Source organism: Onychostoma macrolepis, chromosome 16 (genome assembly GCF_012432095.1).
Source record: "Onychostoma macrolepis isolate SWU-2019 chromosome 16, ASM1243209v1, whole genome shotgun sequence".
In the NCBI taxonomy this organism is placed as follows: Eukaryota; Metazoa; Chordata; class Actinopteri; order Cypriniformes; family Cyprinidae; genus Onychostoma; species Onychostoma macrolepis.
Window position 1 is genome coordinate 12,246,316 of NC_081170.1, and position 15,738 is coordinate 12,262,053.

The following is a 15,738-nucleotide window of genomic DNA, read 5'->3' on the forward strand; positions in this document are numbered from 1 at the left end:
TACGTTCTCTATTACACAAAGCACCCCAAATCCAATGCGAACGGAGTAGAGCCGGGGAAAACGAATAGATATAAAATAGTCAATGACAACTTTTTTTTTTTTTTTTTTTTTTTTTAATGGGAAAAATATTTACATATCCAACGGCAGATTTAAAATATTATCACATTTTTATTAGCAAATTTATCTGCAAATATTGCAATGGCATTTTTACTCTTTACATCACTCACTAACTAGTAACATCCCATTTTATTCATAGATTTCATATGATTGCGTTCATTTTCAAGCAGCATTTATCAGCATCCTGAGCATACATGGTTTGATTTGTCTCAAGCCTTTCTTAAAAGTTATTAAACAGGAGACATCATACCGAACGATAACGATTAATGAGACCTAACAGCTACATTCATCAACTGAGGGTGTTGTCTGTACGGGAAATCAGCATCATCAAAAGAAAGTGCTTAGAACAGAAATCAGAATCTTCGAATTTTGATTTGCGAGTCACGGATAAAAACAAACTATCACAGCAAACTCCCAATTCCACGCTCATGTGAAATCAAACGAGTTTAGCTATGTCCTTTTATGTATTTAACATTTTTCTTAGATAATAGTCAAGGCTGCTTTCGATAATTAGTTTTGAGATAAATTTGCACGACCAGGATTTTGGTGTTCTAAAAGTAAATAACTGTCACAATCTACTGGGTTTTAGAACAACCACAAACTATACATTTTAAATGTAGAAACCACTTAAGTTTATGGAATAAAAAACAAACAAACTGAGAATTTATTAAATGAATGGTGCTGGTATTAGACGTACCTCAATAGATAGCCTAAATGCATTATTGTAGACTTAATAGTGCCGTTATGTTTTAGTATTCTCTCATACATTGAAGTTTTAATTATGTTTTAATAGGGCGAAAGCGAATTTTCAACATTTCTTGTAAAACATCGTTTAAAATGTTTTTTAAACTATATGATTGTCTACGTTAAAATTTAGCTTCTTGTGTAAATAATTTTTTTTTTCATGAACTCATCGTGCATGAACAAACTCATCGTGCACAAACTAGTAGCATATAGCGTGAGTCCGTATATTGGTTTTAACACATCGATGCTTTTAAGATTCAAATCGCAACAAACACAGCTCCTGAGAGTCGTTTCATGAACTCTTATTTCGTTCGCCATCACCATGATATGCGTGAAAATGTGCTTCAAAAAAGACAGAAGTCGTGTTCTTGTATATATGTTTTATGTAAGTAATAAAATATTACTATAACATAAATATAAACGTGACTTTGCAGTCTACATTTCGCAATCAACATACAACCAATGTAGTAAACAAAACATTTGTAATCCACTGCAACATAATCAACAGAGCCGAACAAAAAAAGCTCCAAACACACTTAGGAAATAAATATATAGATATATAAATGGTCATAAATGAAATATTAAAATATCTTCTTGGAATTAGTAAGTGTACAAAACTGCCCGGAAAACAAAACAAAACAAAACGAACCCAGAACAAATACATATGTTTACATATTCGACATATTTACATATTGGAAATAATCCTGACAACTATTTATTTAAAATCTTTTCTCTTGTAATTTATTTTTATTTTTATTACTTTTTTGGAAAAGGTTGTATATTCACACTGTTTCAAATAACATTGCAGAAAGGAACACCTGCTGTCCAATGAAAAATGCCAGACCTCGAGAAACAACACGAAACGTTATCAGTCTCCTATTTTTTTCCCCAATCCTGAAAAGAAGTCCCGAAAACACATCCCTTATTCACTACAACAACTACTTTTCTCCGTGTCCAGGCTCATGAGTAGGATGCAAAATGTAATTAACATAAACTAAACGGGCACAGCTGACATAGAGAGTGTCAAGAGTTGGCCAATATTCAAGAAGAACTAAGAGTACAGCACGATTTTTGGGCACTGAAAATTACCTGAGATATTTCTTTCTTTTTCATTTTGACACATCACTCTCAATATGTTTAGCTGGAGCAGACTTGCTGGAATAGTGCCGGTTCAAAATAACACGAAATTGGAAAAGGAAACTGTAAACAAGCAAAGCATTAATGTCGTATACCTCGAACAAATACATTGTGAAAAAAATGAAATTAAAATAACATTATAAGTGCCTCATGCAAAGAGGAAAAAATGAAAGCAGTAGAACTCAAAATGACTAAATATCGTTTCAGACAGTGTATTCATGTTGCCATTTTAACGTCTATGCATCTTTAGACGGTATCAGGTGCTAAGAAATGATCATTGTAAACAGTTTCTGATGCACTTGCTTGTTTTGGAGGTTTTAACCAAGTGCCTGTTCTTTACATCACAAATTTCATCTGTCTTAGTTGAAATTAAAGTAAAATACTCGCTAGACAGAAAAAAACAGATCTTAACGTTAAAACAATACACAAATAATATCAGACAAGTCATTGTGATAATTAATCTGGTTACTCGCTTTAATAGATTCACTGTCCCCTCTCCTTTGTCCAAGGAGACATTGCCCTTTTTGTGGCTCGTAGCTCCCTTTGATCGGCGGTGAAAGAATCGAATTTTTCCAGAGTGGCACAAACGATAGGATTTTCGTAAACACTGGTACTGATTTGATAAATGCGCGCGAAGCTGGCGCGGTAATTAATGCATTTTCACGTTATTCAGAATTACTGGCGTCCCGTAAGCTGTCCGCTCACTGTCAGCGAACTCTTCCCAAACTTTCTGTCTCTGATGTCTTGGGATAGGCCTAAACAAACAAAGGGGATAAACAAAATCCATTGTAGTTTCTTTTCAAACAAGGACACTGTTTATGATAGCAGTCACTGGACAGGACTCTGTAGCGTGTGGTGGAGAGGGGGTGTCTCCGCTTGCGAGTATACGTCCTCCATGGTTGGATGAGGGACCCCCACTGGTGTCATTCTTTTCTCTTTCTGTCTTCTGTTGCAAAACCACACACGCACAACCTCTTTTTCCAACTGCAGAGTGCCAGCTAAAGTGGTGATTTCGTGGGCGGAGGGCTTGGGGCACTTTAAGAAATGGTTTTCCAGTGCCCCTTTGACTCCGACTTCGATGGAGGTCCTCTTCTTTCGTTTCCGGCCCTGTGCTGCAATCTTGTCCAAATTCGTGGGGCTGCCTGTGTTTGAATCTGTCTCCTCGAGCCATTTGTTAAGCAGAGGCTTAAGTTTGCACATGTTCTTGAAACTCAGCTGCAGAGCCTCAAATCTACAGATGGTGGTCTGGGAAAAGACGTTTCCGTAGAGCGTGCCCAGCGCTAAGCCCACGTCCGCCTGCGTAAAACCAAGTTTGATGCGCCTCTGCTTGAACTGTTTGGCGAACTGCTCCAGGTCGTCGGAGCTTGGGGCGTCTTCGTCTGAGTGGTCCTGATGGTGGCTGAACGGCTGCTGAGGTGACTCCATCTGGTTATCATGGCTCCCCGCGTCGTCGTGGAGCGGGTCTCGCAAGCCGTGGTGCAGCGACGGCTGGGGGCTTAACATAGTGTAGCCCGTCTGAGAGTAGACCAGCGACTGGTGACCGTTGGAGGCGGGCGAGAGCGGGGATAAGTGGTGCGTTGTGGTCGGCGCCCATGATCCGTGGTGGCTGTTTTGCGTCGGCTGGTGGACCAGATGCGATCTGTGATAGCCGTTCCCCAGGTCTTCTCTGCTCTGCACGCTGCCTTTGTTGTGCTCTGCTTGTCCGATGTGGGTGCCGCTGGTCCAGTCGGTGTTGGAAGTGGGCAGCCACTGGTGGTGCGTTAGGCTCATCGGATGTCCCGTGTTGGTCGCTAGCCCTTGTAAGTACTCGTGGTGCATCATTTTCTGCACCTCTCTGTAGGTCGTCCCCTGGTGCATCCTGTCCGAATCCGGATGCATTAGCGGGTTCGAAGGCAATGAGTTATTCCGCGGAATATACTGAGCTGTTGTCGCCATGGCTCCGACTTAGAAAACTGACAAGCACTTCGGAGATCTTTGAGCTTTAGAGCCCAAAACGCAACAACCTGCTCTGGGAGGTCTTAGGGAAGAGCTAAGACACGCCTCCCCTGCGCGTGCATTGGTTCCTCGCCGACTACAGCCCACCAGGTTTCCTTATTACCTCTCGCGGGCCGCTTGGTTGGCTGCCGGGCGCCGTGATCCCAGTTACTCGCAATTGGCCGCTTTCACTAGACGCTTTCCCTTTTCCCCTTTCTTCTCCTCTCCCCGCTAGTCAAGAGAGCGTGAGCAGCAAAACCGTAGGAAATTACTGGGCTTTGAGGGTTGTTTTGCAAATAACCACGTGGGGGAGTGTGGTACTCTTTTTGGTGGGGTGGAAGAATGACCCGTCTTGCATTGCCTCTTTTAGTAACTGTACCGCTCCTCTTCGCAAGTAGATTAGTATTCTAAAGTATCTCAGGAGCCACCCACGAGAAAGATGAAGATCAGTATGTAGGTACATTAAAAGATGTTAATACAGCAATATCATTTAAGTGTTATCCACATGCACAATTATTTATGATTATCGTGTTATTGAAGTAGCAAACGAATGCACAATCACGGAATCATGCATCGAATTAATTAAACATCATACAGAAATACAGACCGCCCACTCTGTAACACACGAGACAATCGCATCATTATGCATAAATGCATAAACAATCTACCACCGAGCCTATAAAAAACACTATCCATCTCATTTTATTTAAACGTATGCACAGTGCACTCATTTTAGTATTTAATGTAAATTTCACTTGAAGTAAATTTCAATAAAAATCACTTGAGCATTTACAAATCAGTAAATTTCAGTTTATGCCAACAAATTTTAACAAACATACAAAGTCCACACAAAAGCTGCGGTGTGTTGACAAAATCTTCACTCGAAGCATTTTTCTAAACAGTAACTTTGAGAGAAATCCAGTGTTTCTCCCTTCTGGCCTCCTCCGTATTCCTTTCCCGGCTGATCTGATTATTTTTCCCTTCACGTTTTGTCCCAATAGCAAATTACCAATTCTATGAATTGCAAAGCAGCCTCGGAGACGCTGAGGGGTAGAGAGGGGGAGATGCGAAGATTGAAAGGGATCTTTGCAAACACAATCACGTTCTTAAATGGAAATGTGGGGCTTTAAACAAATCTTACATCTCTCCTGTTCCAGTCGTCTAAAACTCCGCAATCAGGCACACGTTCGACTCCATCTAAAACCACAGCTTTTTTAGAAGATTTTTTTGGTATCACTTCTATTTAAATTATTTACCTCACTGTATTTTTTTTAGTTCACGTTCGTGTTTGTGTGTTTGTCTGGCTCTTATGGGGTGTTTCCACAGGCTTTTGCGAGGAAATGTGGCGTTACATGCGGAGAATTCAGGCGTCAAACCAAAACGCTTCTCTGTGGTAAGTTTGCTCACTGCTTTTCCTATCTGTCCATCTGCACGAGCTTCGCGCGTTCATGGAAGTGTAACCTAAATGATGTTCTTGGGGTCACAAGTGCTCGTCACCACTCTGTCAAAGGCGTGGTTATGTAAAGCAACCAGTTATTTATTTATCACATATGCAACAACACTTGTAGAAGAAATTTCTACATTTTTTTTTAAAGGAACAGCTGATTATATATAGCCGTCATTTATAGCCTACCAGATAAAACATCATGACGGTTACTTTAATACGATTTTCTCAGGTGGTTTTCTTAAGAGCAACGTTTATGTATTGTTTTTGTAACTTCAGTAAAGCATCTAAGCTAACGTGTTTTTAGAAGAATGACTTTACATCTTTAGATCTTTAGCCTTCATCTAAAGCTTTGAAGCGTTTATATTAGACTCCTTCTTTCCTTTTTTGATTATATTGTCTGAATGAGGCTAGATTTCTAAACAACTGTCATTTTTAACCACTGTTTCTTTATGATGAAAAACGCGGTGGTTTTGCGTCTACGATAATATTACAAATTCTAGATATTTTTGTGCGTGACCTAGGGTGAAAATTAATACGTAAAACACAAGAAGTTATAGGAAAACAGTTGACAAGATTTATTTTCTTTTTTTTTTTTTTTAACACTAAATCGTACTGTATAGCCGATTGCAATGCGATGGCCGGTTTTGCCCCAGAGAGCCGCAGTTAATGAGGATGCTTCACTGTACAGTTGCTCTCATTTGGAAGTCTATAAAAAGAGCGGTCATTTATGCCCAGAGAGCTGCGTCACAGTAGCAGCACAGTCAAACTCTTTGCTTAGTTTGCCAGCGAAAGAAAGTGGTTCAAAAAGCGCCCAGATGCTCCTTTTTTTCCTTCGCAAAGAATATGGCCTTGTGTGGAGCGAGGTGAATTTTTCCTGGGATGCACGAGGTTGCTATGGAGAGCGGTTTGAAAGGATCACACTGATCCTGCAGATGAATGATTTGCCATACAGGAAAAGACAAATAATAGCCCTTGTTTTGTAAGATGGCAATGAAAGACAGTAGAGAACAATTGTGGCCTTTGAGTATCCAGGATGTACTAAATCTGGTTACAGAATTTTATAGCTCGAAGTTTAAGAAAAAGTTTGACTTATCTGTATTATAAGTTGATTTTCTTTAGCTTAAACCAGACTGAGTTTGAATTAAAATAATAAATTAAAGTCTTTGCAGGAAAATGTGCTTTTATTATCTCATTAATTAATTTGATATTCAAGTAGCTCTATATAAGAAACGTTTAGTTTAATTTTCATACAAGATGTTTTCTTTCCTTTACAGAAATGTAAGATTGGCTTCTACGGATGTAGTTTTTTTCTCTCTCTCACGATTCACGCGTCTGTAGTCACGTGCTTTAATCTGCACGAGGGACCCCCTCCACTTGAATATAATTAGAGTCTGGTCGGTCAAACCCTCCATTAACCATAGGCCGTAAAAGTGCACAGGAGAGTAAGTTCAGAAAACAGCAAATATTCAGGGCTTTATCTGTGGGTGCCAAAAGCAGAAACAATTCACGTGCAAACCATTCATTATCATATTAGAGATTAAAAAGTTTCATTGTTTTGACCTTTTCTTTCATGTGTTGTAGGCTATCAGCATTAATACAGAAATTAAAATTTTATTGCATCAATACACTTCTAAAAACGTTATAAAAATGTTTTATCATCACTCAGATTAAACTATAAATTAGAAAACAAAGCTAAAAGGCTTCAGTTTAAACATAATCGGGTTAAAAACAATACTTCAGTGTCTGTAGCGTCAGTTGGTAATAGCCTACATTAACTGCATACTTAATAGTGTGTAATGCACTGTCATATTTCAGTGTCATGTAGGCTTATCAATAATACAAATAATGCTGCAAAACAATACGTAAACAAGGGAAAATAATTATGATGAACAATCTCTTTTGTTCTCTAATGAGGGAGGCCACTGTAGGCTATATAAGAAAAAAAAAATGCTGAGAAAAGTCAATTTTGACACTCTTAAAAATGGATACAAAATAACAAATTTTCAGCCAACTTTAGAAAGTGCCATACATACCGACTGAAATGAGTGTTTTAATTAAAGATTCGCTCCACTAAAGATTCACCTCTCATTCCATTTTACCCGTTTGTTTTCACCGGTTCGCTTTGACAGACATGTGTAATGGGTAGCCACGAATTTACAGACACATCCTGCGCTTTTTCAGGTACCTCTTTCTCTCTTTTTTTGGTTAATGAACTCAGGCGATTCCGCAAGCATCCCGAGGGAATGGAACGGGAATGTTTTCCTTTCCGTAAAAGGTGTGGGCTATCTCTCTCCAACTCTCGACTTATCTTTGGGCTAATTAGGCGGGGCCCTGAAGACGCAGGCATGAATATTCATGTGAAAGCACCGGCGTGCAATTAGCCATGGAGTGAGTTCCTAACTTCAATCACTGGCCAGTGCAAAGAGAGAAGGGTACTCTTCCCTCACAGCCAGAGAACAAGCCTTTTTAAAACATAAAGTGTATGAGAAACAGCTAAGAGACTAACCTGACTTCTTCTCTTTTTTTTTAACACACTTAATTCTATGCACAGTCGGTACTTTTTAATGGATGGCAACCCTATTTATAAATTACAGGCTACCCACATTCAATTTTTCCATTACCAGCATTTCATAGGATTTTGAATATATAAAGGTTCAGAAGTGCATTTAGTCAATCTAGTATTTTATAGACTAAACGATGTTTTTAAATCACCAAATTCTTGCAGTAGGCTATCCTAGATAGGGGGTTTCAGCAGTTATAGACCCTGGGACCTCCATGCAGAGACTATAGACAATATAGAAAGCTTTATTTTCCCAATATCTTGTATTAAAAACATTACCATTATTAAATTGCATATTGCTCACCAGAACATTATGCAAATAGTTAATAGAAAATCCAGTTTCATATATCTTCCCCTTAGACCTCTGCAGTACCTTCACAGACCCCCAGGGGTCCCCTGGTTAAAAAAACCCTGGTCCTAGAGAGGATAATATCTGGTTTAACTAAAATAGATATGAAACATTCTATACATTTTCAGGTTGTTGAGGCTGACGTCACCTTTTGTATTTTCTTAGTGCAGTTTTCAATCTCAAATCACTAAGTATTTTTTCTTTTTCCATTTTCTCCAATTATAATACACTCCCAACTATTTTTGTATGAATGAAAGTAGCCATTTCTATCTATAATTACTATTATTTAAATTGAGAGTTTTCCTGCGCCTTTCATTTTAAAAATGCAGATCTTCTTTTCTGCCATCTCTTCCTCGTTCTTTTTCTCTCACACGCATTCACAGACAAAGTTGGGCACTGTAACCTGTGTCGCTGTCCGTTCTGTCCGCCAAGGCCTCAATCCTTTGCTTTGAATTCAAGGTGATCTTTATCCTGCCCCCTTCCGGGTGTGCAGTTGCCACTTGCTTCCATAAAGATGCGTTTATGTATGTATGTATGTGTGGAGGGGAACGGAGAGCTTTTGGAGGGGGGCTTGTGAGATAAGCAGTGGAATTTGTGCCGTCTGAATATGGATGGCAGCCAGACCCTTGGTAAGCAGCTGATAGAGTGGTAAACAGCTTGTGGGCTGAAGGGGTTAGAAGCATGCTTCTGAATACATTGGGCCTCTCTTCCACTGTCTGGCTGCACAATGGTCAATCAAATCAACGTCACTTTCCCCTCAATCCCTGTGATGCAGTGGGTTTGTAATGTTGGACAAGCTGCCACTACACCCATCCGCTCACTTATCAACTGCTGACATTAATGTTCAGGCTTGGTGGATGATTGCAATGGCAAATATTTTCTGTTCACTTTTGCTTGATATCAAATTGTTCTTTGGATTTCAGGACTTGACCTCTGAATCATGCATTTCTGTTGAATGTCTTGTTCACTAGAGCTTAAGAATCAAGTTCCGTTCTATATATGTGGCCTCTTGGTAGTCTCACATTTCATTAAATGATACTTTATAATAACTTCATAAGTCATTATCAAACATCATACAATGCTGATCAGTAATTCACGATCACATTCACATATGAAAGTATTATTTCAGTTCCCATAGAATGTATATTATCTAAATATTTCGTAAGCATTCTGAAATGTTTAATGATGTCTTATTCATGAAATCGTCTATAAAGTGTAGCCATGATGTTCTTTTTATAGATTTATGTTTATAATAATACACAGCTTGATGCTGATCGAGTTTCATCATCTCTCCTGACAGGACTAATGGAGCTGAAAGCTGATGATGATAGAGAAAATATCATGCAAACATAATTTTCCTTCTGTGAAAGCAGATGCAGAGGGGGAAAAAAAGGTGATGCACATCACGTTATTTAACACAACTTTACAGTTTTATAAACTTTTTAGTTTAATAATTATAGTTGTTAGATAATATATAACAAAATTAAGTGTAATCGTGTATTGTAGGTAATAAGACCCAACATTTTACATTTCATTTTTTAATTGTGAATGGTTAGCAATAAAATCGAGCACAAGTAAATAATAACAATTTCTAATTTGATTTCTAATTTCCAATTTTATATAATGCATTTATTCATTTAAATATAAATTTAAATATTAAATAAATTAATTCTATATTTTTATAGAATTTATATAATAAATACATCAATTAATTAGTTTGCTTTTATTGCTACCATGCAAAAAATATATTTCGCAAGATTTTGTTCGCAAAAACTGAATGTATGTATTTGCTTGCATTGCTTAAGTGTCAAATTACAAATTTTAATTAGTAGTTTTCCATCAACACCTGTTTACTGCTTATTATTATCATCAGAAAACCCACAGCTGTTTCTTTTCCTCCTTTCGTCAAGCTCAGCTTGGGAGCAGCAGAATTTCTAAGAACCTTGTGCAAAGTACTTAATCATTATTCCGTCACTTAAATATTTAATGATTGATTTGGCAAACCTTTGTGGGTTTCCACATGTAAACTGTCTGTTGCACTGGAGTATTTTAAGAGCCGTCTCTCTTCCCTGGTGGCAGAAACAGTGAGGCTAAGCCAGCACAAAGCCGCAGAGTTCCACATGTCACTGCACACTCAAGAGAGCCCTCACCAAACTTATTAATGAGTTGCTTCCTTTTAATTAGATAGTAATTCATGTTAATGCATGCCTAATGAACCCAAATCGTTCCCTTCGGTCATTGCGCGGAGTTCCACTGTGTTGACTCATTCTGTCTATTTTTCCCGCTTTTGTGTTTTATTAGGCTCAAAGGGGCCTGAAAGGACCGAGCGACTTGCTTTAGAGACATCTGAGAAGTCCATTGAAAGAGGCAATAACGGGATCAAAGGGCATTTGTGTATGAATTCGACCGTATGATATCAAGAAGGCTGCTTTAGCAACAGATGCTTTGAGATCACCACGATATGCTCGCACTGAACTTCTAGCCACGGGGTTACATGCCTTATGTGTGTGTTTCCGTACTGTGGAGACTGACCAGAGTGACCAGACCAGCTTCAGCCCAAAAGGGGTCACGACCAGACGCCAAGTGCTCCTGTCTCGATGTCGTCTGTGGTCAAGCACTCGCCAGGACAGACTGAATTAAATTAGACTGCTTTTAATTGAGGATTGACCGGTCTGAGAGCAGCTGGCGCTTGGGTCAGTCAAGATAGCAAAGCCCTGAATCCCCCAGGCCCCAACTGCAATTTCAGCCCTGCAGGTCCTGGAATGGACTGGGAGGGAGAGAAGGCCGGAGCATGCTGGGAATGCATGGCTGATGATTAGCAATGAGAGTTTATAGGAAGGCTTAGATGAGATTTGGCTTGTTTGCTTGAGTGGAAAGTGTAACACACACACACACTCAGAGCCTGTAGACTCAGCGTAAATCGGCTTAAGGTTTGCACCTCGCTGAAAATCTCCTCAATCGCCCGGTCGACACAATTAATCGCTTCATTAATTAACAATCGCTGCGCGATACACCACCCCGACTGTGTCTTGGCAAGCGTGCAACTTACAAGCAACCCTTCTTTTTCTTCTTACGTTCTCTTCCTTCACTCCTCCCACCCGCTTCGATACTCCTCTTTATCTTTTTCTTCTGCACTTCTTTTCTTTTCTTTCTTTAAGCAGCATTGCAAAAGCCGACTCTGCTGTTTTAGCATGAACAGACGCACTTTTCTCTCGGCAAGCAGGTCAGAGCGCTCTGCTAACATTTGTTATCTATAATCCTGCAGGTCCCCGCGCAAAATGAGCGTAGTAAACTCTTGCAAAGCCCTAATCCCTCCGTTTCTTTTAGATGCGCTTTTTCTCTCTCTCTCATGCTCTTTTCTGTTCCATCTTTGGGGTGGGAAAGCGTTTTTAAGAGGAGACATCTCTGATTGTGACACTTACTTTTGAGCTTTTCTGAATTACCCAACTTCTTTTAATTAGGAAATCATCAACCTTTTTTTTGGCAATTAAAAAGATTTAGATTTTTTAACACACTCTAATGCTGAAGAATCATTTCAGGCCGCCACCAGCCGCCCATGCTTTTGTGACAGGCTTTGTTGATTTTCTTTTCAGACTCCTTGTGTATGGTTCACAGAAATCTCTCTCTTTATTCATACTGTACGCATTAACGGTTCAACTGTCGGTGTCAGTTAATCTGGCTTTTGCGGTTGATTCATCTCAGTAACATACAAAAGTTTTTTCTTTCGCCATCACTCTCAATTATCTATGCGCTGATTTGATTTGAGTTCGATACTATGCAAATTATGTATATGAATGCTCTCGTACAGTTCTGCTGCATTTTGTCTTGGTCATGCACACCCACACATGTAGGCACGTCGGGGTGTGTGTGTGTGTGTGTTGTATGGTGAGTAATAGCAGGGCTCGGTGGAAGGCTGTAGTGTTGACAGCATGGTAAACGATGCAGCCTGCCTACTGCAGCAGCTAGCCTGCTAATCACACACACCACATGATAATGAGAACAACCCCTGTCCTCCAACACACACACACACACACACACACACTAACCACTAACCACAGCAAACAGACACAAACTCCCTCTCACACACACTGACCCATACTTCTACAGACAAATGGAAGACATAATGGTAGCCGGAGGCAGTGCATGGTGCATCTCTCTATCTCTCTCTTACACTCTCGAACCAAGCACATCTCTATCGCTTTACTGTCCTTACACACATACATACATTCTTCTCTCTTGTAATAGCAGCTTTCTGATAGAAGAGACTCGGACTTGAGCCACACTTACATTAAGAAAGTGACTTGAGATTTGATGTAGAATCATAGGCAATTAAGATGGGACTTCAGAGTTTTTATCCAAAGTGTTTATGTCTACAAGCTCATGTATTTTCTCTGAATATTGCAAAATTGTTTAGAGCTTATTATACAATCACCATGATGAGTAATAAAATGTGTTACTATTAGAAAAAAACAAACCAAAAACATTTGAATAATTTAAGTAAGTATTGCATTTAAAATGATAAAAAAAAAGATTTTTTGTTTGATTTACACTACTGTTCAACAGTTTGGGGGTATATATATATACATACACACACACACACACACACACACACACACACACACACACACACACACATATATGCATACATACATACATACATATATATTTATACACACACACACACACACACACACACACACACATATATATTTATACTATGGTCTGTCTGAATACTCGATTCTGATTGGCTGGCAGGTGTTGATTAAATTCGCTGAACCGCACAGCTAGTTCCAGGTCAGTTTAATCACGTTCTATATTAATGCGCTTCCTATAAACATTGGTAACCATAGTAACATACAGTTAGAGTTGAATAGTAATAAAATAACCGTCATTGTTATCGTTCCGGTCAAATATTGCAGCGCAAATATTATTAACATCTTTAATATGTGAATGCTGGAAAATGACCATGGCATAAACGGGATAATCAACGGCTAGCTGTGCATTAAACGATTTGAATGCACTGCGCGTCGGGTGGTTCTTCGCCTCCACGTCGTGCATTGGAATCGTTTAATGCACAGCCAGCCGTTGATTATCCGTTTATGCCATGGTCATTTTCCAGCATTCACATATTAAAGATGTTAATAATATTTGCGCTGCAATATTTGACCGAATGATAAAATGACGGTTATTTTCGTCTGTATTACTATACATACATACATATATATATATACACACACACACACACACACACACACACACTCACACACACACACACATATATATATGTACATATATATATATATACATACATACACACACACACACACACACACATATATACACACATGTTCGGTGGTTTTTATACTGTACTTACTGTATGTGCTATTGCCCTACACCAACCCTACACCTAAACCTACCCCTTACAGGAGACTGTGCATTTCAACTTTCCCCAAGAAAACCTCACTCTGTATGATTTATAAGCGTTTTGAAAAGTGGGGACATGGGTCAATGTCCTAAAAAGTTACCTTCACCTTGTAATACCTATGTCATACCTTTGTCATTATACAAATCTATGTCCTGACTTTTCACAAAAACGCACACATACACACACACACACACATATATATATAATGAAGTCCTGACTTAGACTCACTTTTCCTCCAGTAAATGCTTTGTTTTCCCCTGAAAGCTGCTTTAAAGTGCACAATAAGCACTTTAACATTTTACACACATATACGTTATATATTACATATTACAACATATGTAACATATTACTTGTTATATATCAGATTTTCCTGCTAAGGGGATGAAGAGGACTTGAAAAAGAAAGGAAGCATGTAAACCCTCAAACTCCCTCAAATACACATGGGTACAAGCTTTTGAGTCACAGATCCTTTCTCAGTGCAGCTGTGGGCCTATGAGAGATTTCAGTTCAATTTTTCCTCTTTCTCCCTTACAAACTAAAAAAAATAATAATAATTTTAGCTGTAGGTGCAATAGAGAGTCCCTAAACAGTCCCTGCTCTGTTAGGCCATCAGGCCACTTTGCTGTTCCATGGGAGTTAGGAACAAGGAATAATTATTTACCATGACACAAACCTGAGCTTTTGAATTCTAAGATGTTTGAGGACTCTGCCAGGAAGCAAAAAAACAACAAGGCAATTTGTGTGACGTCATGTGCAGATTTATGCACATTACCTGTGATTAACACGGGTATAAATTAGGATATTGTTTCCTGGCAAACGTGCGCTCTAAGGAATGAAGATGTGCAAATGTGTTCATTCATTTTAAGTGAGGTGACACTTCACGCAGACTCACATTCACACTTCTTTGTATCTTGCAGGGCGGCGTGTGCAGGATGTAGACTGGAACAGGTGTGGTGCCCGTAGGTCCTTTTCGTACCATATGTACTCAGGTAAGGCCATGGGGCATGATGTTACCAAAAGTGTCACATCCTAACACTTTACTCTCTCTTTCTCTCTCTCTATCACATAAGCAAACATTGAACAGACTGCATTATTAATATTTATTCATTTTTAATAATAACAATATTTAACAAGAACAATAATAATAATTAAAAATAAATATTAATAAAGCAATATATAATTATAATTATTATTAAGATAAATATTACTACTAATAATAATGTTTATTATTATTGATGGTATCATTGTTTAATCTATTAAAAAGTGTTTGATAATTTCATATGTGATGTAATTTTGAAGATGCCTGTAAAACAATAAAAAAAGTCAAACAGTTGTATTTTGTAGAAAGTGTGTTTTTGTATATTACTTGCCTACTGTTATTTAGTGGAAATTACAGTCACTACCTGCAGAGACAGTTTCCCTGCAGCAATCTAGGGTGCTGTACTCAAGGGTACTTGTACTGTCAACTGAGATCTTTAACCCTGTATTTGTGTTGGTGGTAAAGCTCCTCGTTTGACAGAGAGAGTGAGCAAATGTGTTTGTGTGTAAAATGTGTAAAAGCCATTTAGGATTTGACCCCTGACACTGCTTGGAGGCAGGTTTCCTTGCAGTACACTTGGCTGTGAACACACTCTCTCATGCTTTCCTTCCCTAGTTGCTAAGCCACACTGGCACTATAGCAGTGCTGCTGGTACTGTATTATGTCTGTTCTGTACCGTATACTCAGAGAGCTGTAGCATCAGTTATTCCAAAAGTGTAACTGCACAAAATTTTTCATTTGGTTATGCTTACAAGCAGGGTCCAAAATGAAAATGTAAAAAGTAAAAATGGCTTTGGGAAGTAAATAACTATTGGCAAGTCAATTATTGGTCAATCTGGTAAAGTCTATGAATGACAAAAAAGAAAATGAAATTTACCATCTTGTTTATCGAAGATGTTTTTTTTTTTTTTTTGAGGTGACATACTGTACATTCAATATTCCTGCA

The 15,738-nt window shown here is 38.7% G+C and overlaps 1 protein-coding gene across 1 annotated transcript; it reads right to left on the bottom strand.

Annotated features, from left to right (window-relative positions):
- Nucleotides 1–1,245: 1,245 nt before the first annotated feature.
- On the bottom strand, nt 1,246–3,999 carry pou3f1 (POU class 3 homeobox 1). Its single transcript, XM_058747199.1, has one exon. It carries the CDS (start codon nt 3,931–3,933, stop codon nt 2,827–2,829), a length of 1,107 nt encoding a protein of 368 aa, XP_058603182.1. The 5' UTR covers nt 3,934–3,999; the 3' UTR covers nt 1,246–2,826.
- Nucleotides 4,000–15,738: the final 11,739 nt, after the last annotated feature.

Coding starts and splice junctions, on each gene's coding strand:
- pou3f1 (XM_058747199.1), bottom strand. CDS start 3,933: ATGGCGACAACAGCTCAGTATATTCCGCGGAATAACTCATTGCCTTCG.